General features: G+C 49.4%; 1 protein-coding gene across 3 annotated transcripts in view; it reads right to left on the reverse strand.

Moving 5' to 3' along the window:
* The window catches only part of NOX4 (NADPH oxidase 4), a 121,744-nt gene that overhangs the window by 1,615 nt on the left and 101,536 nt on the right, over positions 1–18,593 (reverse strand). For all 3 annotated transcript variants that reach the window (XM_077341421.1, XM_077341423.1, XM_077341420.1), the window contains exons 14-17: positions 15,884–16,003; positions 14,768–14,876; positions 11,860–11,928; positions 8,810–8,910 (exon numbers count right to left, since the gene is read on the reverse strand). In XM_077341421.1, the coding sequence (XP_077197536.1) occupies positions 8,810–8,910; positions 11,860–11,928; positions 14,768–14,876; positions 15,884–16,003 (399 nt within the window). The remainder of the gene's footprint in view (positions 1–8,809; positions 8,911–11,859; positions 11,929–14,767; positions 14,877–15,883; positions 16,004–18,593) is intronic.

Genomic DNA, 18,593 nt, shown 5'->3' on the forward strand with positions numbered 1-18,593 from the left:
TATCATTGTACTTGAAGTTTAAACCCATTACTGCGTGTCCTCTCCTCTGCAGCCAACAGAAACAGCATCCTGCCCTCCTCCAAGTGACAACCTTTCAAATACTTAAAGAGGGCTATCCTGTCCCCTCTCAACCTCCTTTTCTCCAGGCTGAACATTCCCAAGTCCCTCAACCTATCTTCATAGGGCTTGGTCCCTTGGCCCCAGATCATCTTCGTCGCTCTCCTCTGTGCCCTTTCAATTTTATCTACGTCCTTCTTGAAGTGAGGCCTCCAGAACTGCACTCCAGATACTCAACCCACTCCTTTGCTTCTCTGGCATTCCCCGAGGACTTGGGGAAAGGGTGGCATCATTCCGCACCAGAAACGGCGGGAATGTACTCCACCGGTGCCCTCTTAGGTGCGTGGTTGCTTCTAGGGCAGGGGTCCCCAGAGTGGTGGCACCCTGCCACCCAACAGCACCTTTCCTGGTGTCCCCCAAGCCTTTTCGGAAAACTGGTGAGACCAGATCGGGCTCTTGCCCAACCTGGCTTCTGGCCATCGGAGATCTGACTGGCAATGCAGATAAAATAATGTTGTTTCAGCTGCAAATCCAGGGTTAGCTTTATTCTCCCTCCCACTCCCCTTTTCCAGTGTAGATTTAAAAAAAAAATACAACATTTCTCTCTCACGTACTTGGACTTCCTCTGCCCAGATGATGCCCCCCCCCAAAAAAAAACAGAAGCCAGTCTGGCTTGGAAGATATTTGCCTCCTGACCCCAAAGTGGCAACTGGCTTTTCTCTGGACACGCAAGAGCAGGCCACAAGAGCCAAGCGCAGAAACAATCTGCCCAGCCGCTCACAATCTGCCTAAATTCACGGAATTACCGACGTCCTTAATCCAGTCCAAAGAGACCACCTGTTAGGCTGACGGACCTACTCAAACCTTGCTTGGCACCTGTCCACCTTCCTCAGGCATCGGGCTACCAGCATCCCCCGGGGGAGCTGTAATTAGCTTAATGAGGCCGGTGCCTGAAGAGCTGATGCGAGATTGACAGAGCCCTCCGCAAGGTCTCACGATCGTAACCTCCTGGGGGAACGTCACAATTAACTACCGCCGCAGCCGTTTCATACATGGTGGTCCAGGAGCGGGCAGTTCCAGATGTTCCTACCCAACCCGTGTTATTTCCACCAAGTGCCTCTGGGGCCTGGTTTGGATCCGGACGGAATTTCCGCCTTCTCCCAAACCATTTTTTGAATGGCAAATGACCCCTGGGGGGCTGAAAGCAGGACCGTTTCCACACTGGAGGTTTTGCGGTGGACTGCAGGCTGGAGTTGGAGCTGGGGCAGGTTGCCCCACCTCTACATGTTCCCGCATGGGGGAGCATTTGGCCTGGTGCAGCTCACCCGTCCCGGATTTGTGTTCCTGAACAGGAGCCAAGCAGCAACGATCCCAGTGCAGAAAGGGTCAAGGTCAGGAATGGGCAGAGAATGTCCACGTGTCCCTGTTTTCATTTCATCTCTATAATTTCTATACCGTCCTCCCAATATGGCTTATGGTGGAGTACAAGATGGGTTATAATTAACAGTAAATTTAAAAAACAACACAGTACACTGGCATTATTAACAGTATAAAACAAAATAAAAACGTAAGTAACAAATTAGCAGCCTCCAGATATTCGCTGCCCATATGTCCTTGAGAAAAACTTTACCGGCCTTAAAGGTGCCGCTGGACCCAAACTTTGTTCTGCTGCTTCAGACCAACACGAGGGCCCACTTGAATCAATCGCTTTTCCCTTCCTCTCCCCACAACAGGTGCCCCGTGAGGCAAGTGGGTCCGAGAGAGCTCTGAGAGAACTGGAACTGGTTCCCAACAGAAGCAGCCCAGAAGGAAACTAAGAATTCCCTTGAAAATGCAGACCGAGACGTACAGACGGAATGAGAATGAATTAGCTCAGGCAGACTCTCCACTTTTGCCAACAGCCTCTGCAGCCCTCCCTGAGCAGCAGTCAGGGCTGGAGCAATTAGCAGATGATCAGTGTTTTGCAAAGCGTCAGCGCCTGATTTCTGCAAATTAAACTTCCACTCAAGGACCAAGAGCAAACTGAGTAGGGAGCTTCTGAGAACAAAGTGAGAAAACTTCAGGGCTCCTTGTCAGTTCCCTTTTGCAGCTTTACAGGAAAAAGAAAATTAGGTTGCTTCTTAGAAGAGGGTGGCTACCGCAGCTGCGTGGGATAGCATCTGCTCGACCGGCAGGGGGTGCAGGGGGTTGGACTAGATGACCCATGAGGTCCCTTCCAACTCTATGATTCTATGGCAGAAAGTCCCAGGTTCAATCCTGGGCATTTCCCGCTATAAGGACCAGGTTGCAGATGGCCTGAAAGGCCTTAGCTAGAGACCTGGGAGAGCTGCTGCTAGTTGGAGTAAGCAATATTGTCCTAAACAGACCTGTGGCCTGAAAATAAGAATAAAGAATAGTTGGTTCTTATATGCCGCTTTTCTCTACCCAAAGGAGTCTCAAAGCGGCTTACAATTGCCTTCCCTTTCCTCTCCCCACAACAGACACCCTGTGAGGTGGGTGAGGCTGAGAGAGCCCTGATATTCCTGCTTTGTGAGAACAACTTTCTCAGTGCCGTGGCGAGCCCAAGGTCACCCAAGCTGGCTGCATGTGGAGAAGGAGCGGGGAATCAAACCCGGCTCACGAGATTAGAAGTCCATATTCCTAACCACTATACCAAGCTGGCTCTTGTAGTAGAAATCAGCTTCACGGGCAAATGCTGGCAAGGGCTCATGGGAATTGTAGTCCATGAACATCTGGAGGACCACAGGTTGACTACCCCTGTTCTACTCAATCCCAGACAGACTTCCCTTTTCCTTAGGGTCAGGATTTCTTTTGCGGTCAGTTTTTGATTCCGTGATGAAGCCACAGCTGCCCTGCAACGGTTTCATAGCCCTGGCAGGCTTCAAAAATTCTTCTCCGCAGTTAAGACCGCACAGCCTGAAAACAAACAAGGCTCTTCCTCTCTCAGCCCAAGAGCGCTTGACTTAAGGGATGGCCCAGTCCTGTAGTATCCAAAGGGACGAAGGTGGCAGGTGTACTTCGCCAAGTCACCAGCAGGTGTCACCCTTTTGTGTGATCTGACCAGAAGCTGCTGACGGTTGTATGTCCGTCCCCGTCCCCCAAAACCTCACAACAGGCAAACATGATCTCTAGGAAGTGACTGTTCAGAGCCACAAGCTGAGCTGTTAAGATTATTTTCCACCTTATTATCCCTGCCTTCCCTGAAGGAGATCAGGATGGCATGCACGGCTCTCCCCCGCCCCAATTTTAGCCTTATAACAACCTGGTGGCTTAGATTAGGTGGTCAATATGGGGCCGTTCCAAGGTCAACCAGTGAACTTCCTAGCAGAGTGGGGATTCGAATCTGGGTCTCCCACACCCTAATTCTGTACTCCAGCCAGACACTCAAACTTCAACCCCCCCACTGCAAACAGTTAGCTAATCCACAACGCTTGGATTTAAACCTGACTCTTCCCATTCACTCCCAAATCCCAACACGTACAATTTAGGCAGGGCTAGGCCAGGATCTTCCTGGTTGATGGACAGCTGCTCTTCAAGACTTCAGAGTTTTGCAGTTCTGCCAGCTGAGCCTAGCAAGGTGGCAGAACACTGGTATGGATCCCGACTGTGCTCTTTACTCCCCCTCCCCTTCCTTTAAAAAAAGATTAAGGACAAATTAGACATCAACATTGGTGCTCTGTCATTGAAGCCAGCGGGGATTAGCGGTTAAGAGCCATGGCCTCTAATCTGGAGACCTGGATTCGATTCTCTGCTCCTCCTTCACATTATTATTGTTGTTATTGTTATTATTTGAATGTATTATCCGCCACTCTTGGCAGAGCCGGCTTCGCGGCAGGTGACAAGATATAAATAAATGGCAAAGTCCCCTAAAACCCCCGCTAAAATGACAACAATTACAGAAATACAAAGTTCCAATTACAAGTGTGGTGACAAAGCAACCCCCCACCTACCCCCGCTGGGGACTAGAGGAGAACTGCTGGCTACCACTGTTAAAATGTGGTGGAATACCTTCCTTTGGGGGGCCCACATGCAGACAGCTAGGTGACCTTGAGTTAATCACAGTCCTGTTAGAACTGCTCTTAATTCTTTCAGATCTCTCTCAGCCCCATCTACCTCCCAGGGCCTGTGTTCTGGGGAGAGGAAAGGAAAGGTGTTTGTAGCTGTTTTGGGACTCCTCTGGGTAGTGAAAAACAGGGAATAAAAACCAGCTCTTCTTCTTCTTCTTGTCTCCCTTTTCACTGGAGATGCCAAGGATTAAAGCATGGACACTGGGTGCCAAGCAGAGGTCCTAACACTGAGCTATATCCCCCCCCCCCCCACACCAAATTTGTAAGCTACAGGTAGGGAAGAAGAGAGCTGTAGGGTCAGCTGAAGGAAGCCACTGGATCCAGCCCATAAAGATGGGGGGTGTTAGACCCATGGAGAGACCAGCTCTTTCTTGTGATGGCACAAGAACCAAAACTGAGCCAAAGAACCCCACAACCAACCCCAAGTTATATACAAAAGCCCCACAACAGATCTTCCTGCCAGAGCGCGCTGTTGGTCCATTTCACTCTAAACTGACTGGATCCGGCAGACGGGATCTACTGCTCATTGGCCAATTACAGTGCAGGCTTATGATCCTGCCTCACACCTCAATCTCGGTCCTTGGCAGAACAGCAGGGGGCGTTCCGAAACCAACCTCTTGGGCTTCCTACTTGCCTAACTGGTGTGTCCACCTCCCATCTCGGTCATTTCTCTTTTTTTTTTAAGGATTAAGGAATGAGAAAGGGGCTGCCTTTTGCTTTCCCAAGGAACAATGCCCAGAATACTTCAGTCTCATTGCCCGTGGCTAAAGAGTCATCGGATTCTCCCCTCACGCAGATGGATTTGCAACCCTTGACTGTAAGCTGCCTCTCTCCTCACTGCCCACCAACTGCAAGTCAAAGAGGGTGTCCACTGCAAGAATGGCAGGAACATGTGGATATACTGCTGGCCACTCTCCATGCAAAGGCGAGCACCAGCACGGGAACTGGGGGGGGAAGGGGGTAAACTGAGGACGGGCTGATTCACCAGCCCTAGATCCCCCGTAATTTGTGATCTGCATTCTAATAACCCCCTGGGGGAGCCTTGATTACGGATTGTGATAAAGAACGAGAAACATACTCATGCTGAGGGGGGGGGGGTTGCTGCCCGATCCAGGTTGGGAGACTCTTGGAGATTTGGGGATGGACTCTGGGGAGAACAGGGACCTCAGTGGGGTTACAATGCCACAGAGTTCAACCTCCAAAGCAGCCCTTTTCTCCCCGGGGGAACTGATCTCTGTAATGTGGAGAAGAGCTGTAATTCCGAGGGATCCCCAAGTCCCACTTGGAGGCTGGCACTCCTAGATGAGAGGCAGGCCAGCTTGTCAGGCTGGGAAAACCTCTTCTTGAGGCCCACAATGACCTGAAACTTGATCCCCAAGCTGGTCAGGCAAAAAGTGCTCAGAATCTGGTACACACCCAGAGGTGATTGTTAGTGGACAGGCTTTCTCAACCAGGGATTTAGAATCATAGAGTTGGAAGGGGCCATACAGGCCATCTAGTCCAACCCCCTGCTCAACGCAGGATCAGCCCTAAGCATCCTAAAGCATGTGAAACCCTGGGTTTTTTTGATGGCCCTGAAGGGTTTCCCAAGTGGGTGAGAGTTAATTAATTTTTTAATTTGTTGCACACTTATTGGGTGATACAACCATATAAGGCAGTGGTTCTCAACCTGGGGGGTCAGGATCCCTTTGGGGGGGTGGGGGTTGAATGACCCTTTCACAGGGGTCGCAGCAGGGCAAGCAGCTTGCCTGAGAGAGGGCGCCATCCACACAACAGCCTTGCGGGGTAGATCAAGATAGAGCGTTTGTCTGTCTGGAGCAGCGGAAAAAAGAAAGGTTGGACTGGTGGGAACTAGAGGCAGAACTGAACAGAGAAACCATGGAAAAAAACCAATTTATATCCAATGCTGAACGATGGATCTTCACGCCATTGGTCAGTTTCGGTTTAATTTCTGTGAAAGATCACTTGCATAATTTAATGGTTGGGGGGTGACCACAACATGAGGAACTGTATTAAAGGGTCGCGGCATTAGGAAGGTTGAGAACCACTGATATAAGGTCATGTTGACCCAACCCCTCCCAAAATGACCAATGATATGCTTCGATTGGATGGGGAGGGGAGGGGAGGGGCTCTGTATCCACAACTCTGCTTCCCAACCATATTCTGCACGATCGCACCACTTCTGGGGTTTCTCGAAGCCGGGAGGATCTTTCAGGGGTTTCTTGACGGTGAAAAAACTTGAGAAAGGCTGAGTAAGGACAACAGCGTTACCCCCACCCTGCAAGCACCTTCCATCTGAGCCGCCTTGGCTGCTTCGTTACAAGGTGACAACGTAATTAGGGGCATGCAAAAAATATCCCGAGAGGCTCCCAGAATAGATGTGGGGACACAAACACACACACACAAATGCAAAATGTATGTAATTATGGAATCATTGGTAGCAAGTTAACAAGGGTGGTTGTGACTACTGAGCTGGGATTTTAGAAAAAATATATCTACGTATTCTTTGAGGAAAGCATCGTCCCCCGGCCCACGTGTGTTTTCAAGCAGGGCAGATGGCAAAGAGATCCAAAGGCTGGCTCTTTCGATCCCACACAGGTCTGTTCTCATGGTGGGCTTCACAAGCAGCTGGTGGGTAAACTGAGGGTTACGTAAATGTGCTGAGCCTGGGGGAACAGCCTTGGCCAAAGGAATGGCCTGCTGATCCTCCAGCTTCAGTTTTGGATGGAGATTGTGGGTGAAGTGGAAACTCACACAATATCTGAGGACCTTCCATCCATGGTTCTTTGGAGCAACCCTGTATCTACAGCAGCCTCTCTTAACTTTCTTACCGTTCAGACTTCCAAGAAACCCCAGAATGGAAGGGGCCATACAGGCCATCTAGTCCAACCCCCTGCTCAACGCAGGATCAGCCCTAAGCATCCTAAAGCATCCAAGAAAAGTGTGCATCCAACCTTGGCTTGAAGACTGCCAGTGAGGGGGAGCTCACCACCTCCTTAGGCAGCCTATTCCACTGCTGAACTACTCTGACTGTGAAAATGTTTTCCCGATATCTAGCCTAAATCGTTGTACTTGTAGTTTAAACCCATTAATGCGTGTCCTCTCCTCTGCAGCCAACCGGAACAGCATCCTGCCCTCCTCCAAGTGACAACCTTTCAAATACTTAAAGAGGGCTATCATGTCCCCTCTCAACCTCCTTTTCTCCAGGCTGAACATTCCCAAGTCCCTCAACCTACCTTCATAGGGCTTGAAGTGGTGCGATCATGCAGAACATGGTTGGAAAGCAGAGCTGTGTAGATACCTACCAGGTCCCCACTCCAGGCCTGTCATGAGCCATTTTGGGAGGGGGGGGAGTTGAGTCAACAGGACCATATATGGTCAACGTCAGCTGATAAGTGTTTAACAAATTTTAAAATATATATTTAAAAATTAATTAAATCCCACCAATTTGGGAAACCCTTCCAGGGCTCTCAAGAAACCCCAGGATTTCACAAAACCCTGGTTGACACAGCTTGATTGACAGGTTTGTAGGCATTTTCCCTATGGCAATTCCCCCCCCCCCCCACAATAGAAAAACGTTCTTATTTATTTACTTTCCTTTATAGCTTCCTTTATGCCTCGCCTTACTTCCCAAAGCGGCTTACAAGATTGTTTTCCTCTTCTCTCCGTTATCCTCACAACTGAGAGGCCACGAGCAGGCCTCCATGGTAATGGTTTCGAACCCATGTCTCCCACATTCCAGTCTGCCACTCTGAGACGGGGATTCTCAACCAGGGGTCTGCAGACCCCTGGGGTTCTGTGGCTCTTCCCGTCCTGCCTTAATGGTCTCAGCCACAAGCTAGAGAACTGGCCGCTTCCATTGCTCTCCTCCTCCCATGAGCATGCCTGAGTTATCTCGTTGCTTCCAAACCTGAGAGAGAACTGCTCTCCCACCGTTCTTCCCGCCTTAAACCACCTCCTATCTCTCCCCCACCCCAGTCTGCCTCAAGCTTGCCAGTTAACACAGGATGTGATGTCACTTCCGGCCTTATGTCACTTCTGGAGGCGTGGCTGGGAGGCGTGGCGAGCTGACATCACTTCCGGGGCTCTTCGAAGCCTGAAAAATTATTTCAGGGGCCTCTCCGCGGTCAACGGGTTGAAAAAGGCTGCTCTAAGCCCTACACTACGTTGGCTCTTGACATCTTCGTTGCAAACCCCACAGAAATGAACAGGGCTGCTGAGCGATGGCACTCAATGTTATGGGCCCCGTGTGGGAGACCTTCCCAGTGGGTTAGGCCAGACATTGAAAGGTTCACGACCTCGGTCCAGTCTGATCAATTGCGTCTTTTCATCGCTGCAGACCGAAGATTCTTTCTAGTGCGCGATCCACGCTGCAAAGAAGATGCTGGCTTGGCTTGCCAGAATGGATTAAAACGTTCAATCTCTGCGCACTTCCAGACAATGCGCAGAACTCCCTCCTCCCCGGTTGCTGCTTGGCTGTGTGGAAGACGAACGGCCCTAGCTGCAGAAACGGACAGTTCTTTTGTTGAGAAGCGCCTGTTTCCCAGACACAACAATTCTGGGGAACACCAGCTGTCCGGTGATTTGGCGTTCAGCGTCAAAGCCCACAGTAATTTCCATACAAAGGCAGCGCATGAAGCTGTCCCCCTTCCCTCAAAACGCTGCAGTTGGGGAATCTCACTTACCGCCGGTTACTCTTGGCGATCTCCTGAAAGAGGAGCTCCCAGCAAGGTCGCCTGATCGAAAGACGGGAGTTTAGGACTTGGTATTTCTCTCCAATGATTTCCTGGAAGAAACAAGGCATGCAAATGGTCACAGGTCAACCAGCGACCACTTTACGGGGTAGGGCCAACCCTCCCGCCTTGATTACTGGGCAAGATTGAAGGAGGAGTTGGTTTTTGTACCCCGCATTTCACTGCCCGATGAAGTCTCAAAGTGGCTTCCAATCGTCTTCCCTTTCCCGCCCCACAACAGACACTTTGTGAAGTAGGTGAGACCCAGAGAGCTCTGACAGAACTGCTCTCCGAAAACAGCTCTAATAGGACTGTGATTAGCCCAAGGTCAACCAGCTGGCTATGTGAGGAGGAGTGGGGAATCAAATCTGGCTCTCTTAATCACTACACCAAGTTGGCTCTCACATACACGTTATGGTATTTGTGAGAATATCACTCACAGCCATAATGCAGTTCCCATGGAAACGCCATTTAAAAGTGCCAGGGGGGCCCAGGCTGGATCAGAACCATGGCATAGGGGGAGCAGAGGCCTCTGACCTCCCTTCAGCCCTCCTTTTCCTGAGATTAAAGGGGAGGAGATATTTGTTCCACTGGAAGGATAAGAGCTGTTTTTTGTAGCCTACTTTTTGCTACAGCCCAAAAGGAGTCTCAAAGCGGCTGACAATTGCCTTCCTTTCCTCTCCCCACAACAGACACCTTGTGAGGCAGATGGGAGAACTGTGGCTGGCCCAAGAACTGTGTGAGAATCATGAAGAGCCCAAGGGCATCCGGCAGGCCTTGTGAGTCTCAGAGTGGCTGACAATCGCCTTCCCTCCCACAACAGCCCCCAGTGAGGCAGGAGGGGCTGAGAGAGTTCTGAGAGAACTGTGCTTGGCCCAAAATCACCCAGTAGGCCTCACGTGTCTCAAAGCAGCTTCCAATCGCCTTCCCTTCCTCTCCCCACAACAGACACCCAGTGAGGGAGATGAGGCTGAGAGAGCTCGGAGAGAACTGTGATGGGCCCAAGGTCACCCAACTGGCTGCATGTGGAGGAGGAGTGGGGAATCAAACCCAGCTCTCCAGATTAGAGGCCACCGCTCTTAACTCCCAAACCAAGCTGGCTCTTGAAGGCCGCACATGGCAACCACAGTCCACATGGCATGTTCCCAACAGGGGAAATAATACATCTACTGAAGCACCTCATGGGCACTCAGGGGCAAATTAAGCCCCATTGTTTTGAAAGAGCTGGGATAACCAATTAACTTAATTAAGCTAATTCAGATGAAACTAATCAACCCAATTCATGTTCTCGCAGCCAAACATCAGCTGTGGGAAATAGCTTCTTTTTTAAACGAAGGATTCAGAATGGAAGTACGGGGGAAGGAAACGTCCTGGAATATCGGGTACACTTTGCCACTATGAACCAGCCTCTCTTGTGGCAATCTGCACACGCCAGTGTTTCCGCATGGCACAGGAGTCATCGGTACGCCTGCGGGAAGTCACGGCGATGTTTCAGCAGCTGCAGGGCTCTCAGTGTGGTTCTCCCCAACCCACAGGCTCTTCTCGTACCCATCTGGCCTTCAGAACCGGCCCCCAAACGGCACAGCCGCCCGTGATGTAATACCTTCCAAACTGATTCACTTGCCGTTGCTCAAAAACACAGGGAAATGAGGCAAGGTCTCTTTTTCCTTCAGGACATTCAGTTTCAAGGCCTGGAGTCTGATTAATATTCCAGCTTGGCTTTCGGGTCCGGGGCGATGCAGCTTCCTGCTTGAAAAGACACCAACTCTTTGTTCTAGAGTAGGGGGGGGTAACCTTTTCCTTTCAGAATGGAAGACGAGGATCTCCATTTAAAGGCTGTTGGGAAAAGTCAGCGTTTCTCTTTCGGTCCGTTTGCCTTTGAAAAACAGGCATCGATTTTCCTCCACTTCAGGTTTCGGTTTGGGCGCTTTTCTTCAGAAGCTATTTTGAGTCCCACTTGAAACTTGCTGGCAACCCCTCCTCCCTCTCTACCTCACCAGCCCTTCATGAGTCTGAAAATACATCAGGTTCAGGCGTATTCTTGCATTTATAAGGGACTAGAAACTTGGTCGTAAAAATGGAAACCCTGTGATGCGTAGAAGGGAGACAGCCTCTAATCTGCAGAACCAGGTTTGATTTTCCACTTGTCCTCCACATGAGGCCTGCTTGATGACCTTGGGCCAGTCAGTTCTCTCAGAGCTCTCTCAGCCTCACCTACCTCACAGGGTGTCTGTTTTGGGAGAGGGAGGGAAGGCAATTGTCAGCTGCTTTGAGACATGTAAGGCCTGCTGGGTGACTTCGGGCCAGTCCCAGTTCTCCCAGGGAGAGGAAGAGTATGCAATTGTAAGTCACTCTGAAACTCCTTCAGGTAGTAAAAACTGGGATACAAAAACAGAGGAAGAAACCCAGCTCTTCTTCTATGCTTGATAAGAAAAAGTAGAAGAGTTGGTTCTTATATGCCCCTATTCTCTACCCGAAGGAGTCTCAGAGCAGCTTCCAATCACCTTCCCTTTCCTCTCCCCACCACAAACACCCTGTGAGGTAGGTGAGGCTGAGAGAGCCCTGATATTACTGAAGAAGAAGAAGAGCTGGTTCTTATATGCTGCTTTTCTCTACCCGAAGGAGGCTCAAAGCGGCTTCCAATCGCCTTCCCTTTCCTCTCCCCACAACAGAGACCCTGTGAGGGAGGGGAGGCTGAGATTACTGCTCAGTCAGAACAGCTCTATCAGTGCTGTGGTGAGCCCAAGGTTCACCCAGCTGGCTGCATGTGGAAGAGCGGGAAATCACACCCAGCTTGCCACATTAGAAGCCTGCAAACTGGGTTTGACTTCAGGGTAACGTATCCTGCATTTTCCCAGCTCTTCAGCAAAATCTAAAGAATAAATAAATAAATAAAACAGACATAGCCCAGCAAAAAGTTTTTCCCTTCTGTTTTTGGTTGTTGGCTTATTTTCCCCCCCAGAGCAGTTGTCATCCCCAGTCCTGTCTGCTTCCCCGCATACCTGCATCCCATTCGTCTGCGTGAGGTACAGCTGAATGTTTACAAAGTCTGGTCGGTTTTCTTGCCAGAGCTGAAATAATTGTGTGTTAGGAAAAAAGAGAGACATAAGCGAATTAGCACATTTTTTCTCTGAAGGAGGAACCAAGATCCTGTTGCGGAATCCACGGAGAGGGACAGATCTTTATTCCATTATGTCTCAGGGTCGAACTCCACTTACGTGCCAATGCAGGCAGGAAAAGGTAGCCTGAATGATTATGAAATTGGAGTCAAGGATAAATGTGTTGGGCTCTATTTAATTTGGGCAGGGAGGGTACTGAGAGGACTGATATGACAGAGGCCTACAAAACTAGGCAGGGTGTACAGAAAGCACATCTAAAGAAACTCTCCTCCTTCTCGTATAATACCAGACTGTTTTTTTACCCAATTAAATTGACGGGCTGCAGATTCAAGGAAGACAAAACAAAGCACAGGTCCAGATAAGGAGCGGTAGAAAAGAGCAAGATCCCAGTAGCCCCTTAAAGACTCACAAAAATTGTGGCAAGGTATGAGCTTTCGTGAGTCAATGCTCATGTCTTCAGAGTGGTTGGCTTGTGGATCTCACTGCCACGAGATGTGGTGACGGGCAGTGGCTTAGATCAGTGGTAGTCAACCTGTGGTCCTCCAGATGTCCATGGACTACAATTCCCATGAGCCCCTGCCAGCATTTGCTGGCAGGGGCTCATGGGAATTGTAGTCCATGGACATCTGGAGGACCACAGGTTGACTACCACTGACTTAGATGGATTTGAGAGCATTGAAGAAATGGAAGAGGAACAGATTGATTGCTGGGTATCAAATGGGGCCTAGGGGTTCAGAGGTCAAATTGACGTTTGAAGGTCACTTACGCTCAGTCAGGAAATTGGTCTCCAACCTTTGCAAGCCTGCGGGTAACTTTGGAATTCTGACACAGAACGGTGGGTACAGCCATAGAACAGTTGCTATGGAAAGTGAAGCTAGCCACAAAATGGCTGCCACAGGAGACTGGGCCAGCCACAAAATGGCTGCCATTGGAGGTGGAGCCAGCCAAAAAATGACTGCTGCAGCTTACTGTCGGCTGCACAGTGTTTTACAACATCTGCACAACCAATCAAATAATCAGAGACCAATCAGAAGCCTTATAAAATCAGAGTCCAGTAGCACAAACAAAGACCAACAAAGATTTATTCAGGGCGTGAGTTTTCGAATACGAGCACTGTTCTTCAGACTATGAACTCCTTACAGACTATGAACTCCTTCAGACTATGAACTCCTGCCACTTGTCGTCTTCCCTATTATATTTGACTGGTTGCCACAGGAGATTTTGAGCTAGACAAATCTCTGAACTGAAACAGCACGGAAATTCTTATGGTTTATACTCTTAAGGTAATAAAGCTCCGACAGCTGCTTAGAGAGGTTTCCAAAATTCTCCGTGTCTGGATTCAGGTTTGGGAGTTCCAGTTTGCTTTGCCTCGTTTCTGAAATTGCATTAATGCCCATCAGCCCTTCTGGTTGCTGTTTCTGAATTCGATACAGAACACCGGGGAGAAGTAGAGTCATGACCTTCATGTCATCAGAATCATAAAGTTGGAAGATTCCTCCCCTTCCATGTTACCACTATGCACAGCCTGAAAGTCAAAATGAGGCATCTTCCAACATGCACACATCGATCTTGGATAAATTGCATGCATGGTTCTATTTTTTTTTTTTAAAGATCCAGTATTTTACCACTGTTCAGGAGTGCATGGGCGCATGAGTAAAATATCACATAAAGAAAAAGAATCTTAAGGTTGCTTTTCCACACTGTATCACGGATATCTCGGGCACAGAGATCTAAACAAACCAGAAGGAACTGGAATGTGTGGCAAATGGCCCATAGTCCAAATCCAGAATAGGTTTTAGAGGATCTCCTCGTTAAACCAGAAGTCAGCAGAGCAGAGTCAGCTTGTAAAAGAAGGATGGTTTGGAAAACACTGGGCGGGGGAGGGGAGGGATTATTCTCTGCCTTATGTCTGTTTTAAAGGGAGCTGACTGGTTTTATTGAGGGGTTTTATCTGTATTTTAAGCTGCCACGAGTCTCTGGAGAGTGGCAGGCTAAAATGTAAGAAATAAATAAAACAAAATAAATTGACCAGGGATTCCAAGTTTGCTTTTAAGAGATATGTGCAGTCTACAGAAGTGAATTTTCAGTTCCATACGGACCTATAATTCTATGTATATTTGCAATGGCCATGTGGGGTAGACAATATATATGGATCGTGACCTCATAGACACCCCTGCCAAGATTTTGAATCCGCCAAATTTTCATAGATCCGTTGAATTCTGCATGAGGAATTTGCCTGATTCTGCATGATGAATTTGCCCCCAGGTTGTTGTTAGGTGCGAAGTTGTGTCCGACCCATCACGACCCCATGGACAATGATCCTCCAGGCCTTCCTGTCCTCTTCCATTTCCCAGAGTCCATTTAAGTTTGCATCTACTGCTTCAGTGACTCCATCCAGCCACCTCATTCCCTGTCGTCCCCTTCTTCTTTCGTCCTCAATCACTCCAGCCTCTTGTTTCCCTTCCACATGACATCGGCAGTAACCTGGACCTCTCAAGTAGCTGATGCGAGTTTTCCCCAGATTTCCTCCACAATGAGAGAAATCGCAAAATGATGATTTGCCATTTCTTGCCACCCGGGAGGGGTCTCCCCTCAGGAATCTTGCAAATGTGCGGCTTCCAACCGTGCGTTTGCAAGCACGAGGCGTCGCAAGTTTTACACCTCTGTGCGGAATCGGTCCCAGGTCTCACCACTTCGATAACGCTGAGGCTTGTCGGACTACGGCAAGAGCAGCAGAGGCCTCCAGTTGCCCTTCAAAGCCAGACCCAGGGAAATAGCTATACATTCTGACCTTGTTATGCAAGCTGCAGAGTAGATCGGCAAAACAGTGGAAATAGCGGACGTCTCGGCACACCCAAACGAAGTACAGCCTCCGGAGTTTGTAGCATTTCCAGTCGTCACTTCAAAACAAGCAGGGTGGGGAGGAAAATTTCTATTCATAAACAAGATCAAGCACTGGCTGACACAGACCTCCCCTCCCCCCCCTTCCCGTGGCTTCCCCAAGCGTCAAAAATGTGGTGAAGCTTGATAATTAAAATCATGGCTCCCGTGTGAGAGGCAGCAGGGAGGCAGTGAATCCTGCAGCCCTGTGACCCAGGCCCTAAGTCTGAGCATATCAGAACAAAGTCTTCAAGCAAAGGTTGGATGCACACTTTTCTTGGATGCTTTAGGATGCTTAGGGCTGATCCTGTGTTGAGCAGGGGGGTTGGACTAGATGGCCTGTATGGCCCCTTCCAACTCTATGATTCTAGGATGCTTTGGGCTGAACCTGCGTTGAGCAGGGGGTTGGACTAGATGGCCCGTATGGCCCCTTCCAACTCTAGGATTCTAGGATGCTTTGGGCTGATCCTGTGTTGAGCAGGGGGGTTGGACTAGATGGCCCGTATGGCCCCTTCCAACTCTAGGATTCTAGGATGCTTTGGGCTGAACCTGCGTTGAGCAGGGGGTTGGACTAGATGGCCTGTATGGCCCCTTCCAACTCTAGGATTCTAGGATGCTTAGGGCTGAACCTGCGTTGAGCAGGGGGTTGGACTAGATGGCCCGTATGGCCCCTTCCAACTCTAGGATTCTAGGATGCTTTGGGCTGAACCTGCGTTGAGCAGGGGGTTGGACTAGATGGCCCGTATGGCCCCTTCCAACTCTAGGATTCTAGGATGCTTTGGGCTGATCCTGTGTTGAGCAGGGGGGTTGGACTAGATGGCCTGCATGGCCCCTTCCAACTCTATGATTCTAAAAGTTGGATGTGGCAGAGACAGACCCGAGGTGGATGCAGCCACACTTAAGAGGTATGGCCGCTCCCTATGACAAAAGTGCATTTTTGCAATCCCTGTTGCTCCAGGCCGCATCTAAGGGGTTCCCAAAGGGCGGGGCGGGGGGGACAAGCTTCCATGTGACGAGGCTTACATACAGCAGGGTGCTGAGGATCGATGCAAACGGAGTCACTCCAATGCCGCCGGCTACGCAGAGGCTAACCTCGTAATGGAAAGATTCTTCGAAGGGGCTCCCAAAGGGACCGTCTACGTACAGTCTGCAGGAAAAAGAGAAAGGAGATCTTTTCCCCCACTCTCCATCCTCCTAATTGTTCAAAGTGCCCAAAGACATCAAAACAATACCCTAGTTTAACGTTGTCCAATATATTTCCATATAAATAATGGTTATATATGACGTTGTAAGAGCCTCTTGTGGCGCAGAGTGGTAAGACAGCAGACATGCAGTTTGAAAGCTCTGCCCATGAGGCTGGGAGTTCGATCCCAGCAGCCGGCTCAAGGTGGACTCAGCCTTCCATCCTTCCGAGGTCAGTAAAATGAGCACCCAGCTTGCTGCTGGGGGGTAAACCGTAAAGCCTGGGGAAGGTTCTGGCAAACCACCTCGTATTGAGTCTGCCATGAAAACGCTAGAGGGCGTCACCCCAAGGGTCAGACATGATCCGGTGCTTGCACAGGGGATACCTTTACCTTTTTATGGCGTTGTAGAACTCTATATACGAAGGTAAGTTGAAACATATGGCTACTAAACCGTGGAAACTTTTATCAAGCAAAAATATCAAAACGTGATGCTATCGTTTCTCAACACAACCTCTATTTCCGTGGTTCTCAGCCTTCCTAATGCCGTGACCCTTTAATACAGTTCCTCATGATGTGGAGACCCCCAACTATAAAATTAGGCAAGGGTTCTTTCACCGAAATTAAACCAAAACTGACCAATGGCGGGAAGATCCATTGTTCCTGATTATATATAAACTGGCTTTTTTCCGGGGTTTCTCAGTTCAGTTCTGCCTCTTGTCCCACCATGCTGATCTCGCTCTTTTCTGCTGCTCCAGACAGATGAACGCTCTATCTCGATCTACCTGCAAGGCTGTTGTGTGCATGGCACCCCTCCCCTGGCCAACCTGCTTGCCCTGCTGCAACCCCTGTGAAAGGGTCGTTCGACCCCCAAAGGGGTCCTGACCCCCAGGTTGAGAACCACAGCTCTATTTGTTCTATATACGCCTGAAGCCAGGGATTCCATCTCTCTAACCCAGCCTTTCTCAATGTTTTTACTATTGAGAAAGCCCTGAAACATTCTTCAGCCCCCCCCTCCCCCATCCCAGTCTGTCTCCTCCCGCCACACTGGTGCTCTGCTAGCAAATCCTGGAAATCATAAAACTGCTCCGATCACATATGCATGAACAGGTCACTATCCCCTCCCCCTGCTAGCAGGAAATACAGGACTTGCCACACATATAGTCTCAGATTCACCTTGGAATGGACCACGGCTAGGCCCACAGAGACCACGAGGGCCACAAAGTCCCAAATGGTCTCGGACAGGAAGGCGTGGGCATGCCTGTTGAAACTCTGCACCCCCGGAACGAACAGCCTGTGTCATTTTGCATTTAGCGAAATTCGTTGTCCGCAAATGGGATATGAGCTATTATTATTGCCCTTCACTGCTGCTGACAAACCCAAGCCTGTGCAATCTTCCTCCGTGTCCTGGAAAAGAACTGATTTCCTCGTACCCAAACGTTACAAAGGGATTAGAATTATAATAACTTGGCGCAGGGTAATTCAAATGAAGTGGCTTTCATTTGATTCCCTTACACTTATTAAGACTCGAGGGCTGTTAATTATTCTCAGACAACAGCTCAAAACACATGGCGGGGTGTACGGATGAAAATTAGACCATGACGGTGCGACGAGGAGGATAATGGGATGATGTGAGGAAACCGGGAAGCTTTCAGCCGAATGGGGCGTGCACAAGGTTTGCAGGACGCTGGATGCAGTGGTTTGCTTCCCCGCAGGGAGATCAGACTACATCGGATCTGAGCAACTCACAACTCATATTCATTCATTCATTCATTCATTCATTCATTCATTCATTCATTCATTCATTCATTCATTCATTCATTCATTCATTCATTCATTCATTCATTCAGGATTTATATAACCACCACTCTCAGAGAACAATTTTATAATACAGATGCAACAACAAATTCTCACTAAAAATAAGCCCCCATTGAACCCCATTGAAGAGCCTCTTGTGGCGCAGAGTGGTAAGGCAGCCGTCTGAAAGCTCTGCCCATGAGGCTGGGAGTTCAATCCCAGCATCCGACTCAAGGTCGACTCAGCCTTCCATCCTTCCGAGGTCGGTAAAATGAGTACCCAGCTTGCTGGGGGGGGGGGGGTAAAGGGTAATGACTGGGGAAGGCACTGGCAAACCACCCCGTATTGAGTCTGCCATGAAAACGCTGGAGGGCGTCACCCCAAGGGTCAGGCATGACTCGGTGCTTGCACAGGGGATACCTTTACCTTTTAAACCCCATTGAAACAACATCTTAAAAACTTAAAAACTCAGCACACAGTTGATGGCAGTATATAATTTAGTCAAAAAATGCCAGAGGTGGTTCGCATTCTTTGCTTAGACAACGACTGGTTGTCCCTATCACGATGGACCTTTCTGGCCCTATGGACAGAATAACCGGACACTTGTTAGCTGATAGGTCCCCAGAAATAACGGAACTGGTGGCCGAATTCTTGGCTACTGTGATACAGAAGGACAATCGGCTAGGCCAGAATCAGGTCTAGACCAGGGGCACCTACAACTGGTGGAAATTACTGATTGTTGGGCATTCTGGAGGAATC

The sequence above is a fragment of the Paroedura picta genome, chromosome 6, assembly GCF_049243985.1.
Source record: "Paroedura picta isolate Pp20150507F chromosome 6, Ppicta_v3.0, whole genome shotgun sequence".
Classification (NCBI taxonomy): Eukaryota; Metazoa; Chordata; class Lepidosauria; order Squamata; family Gekkonidae; genus Paroedura; species Paroedura picta.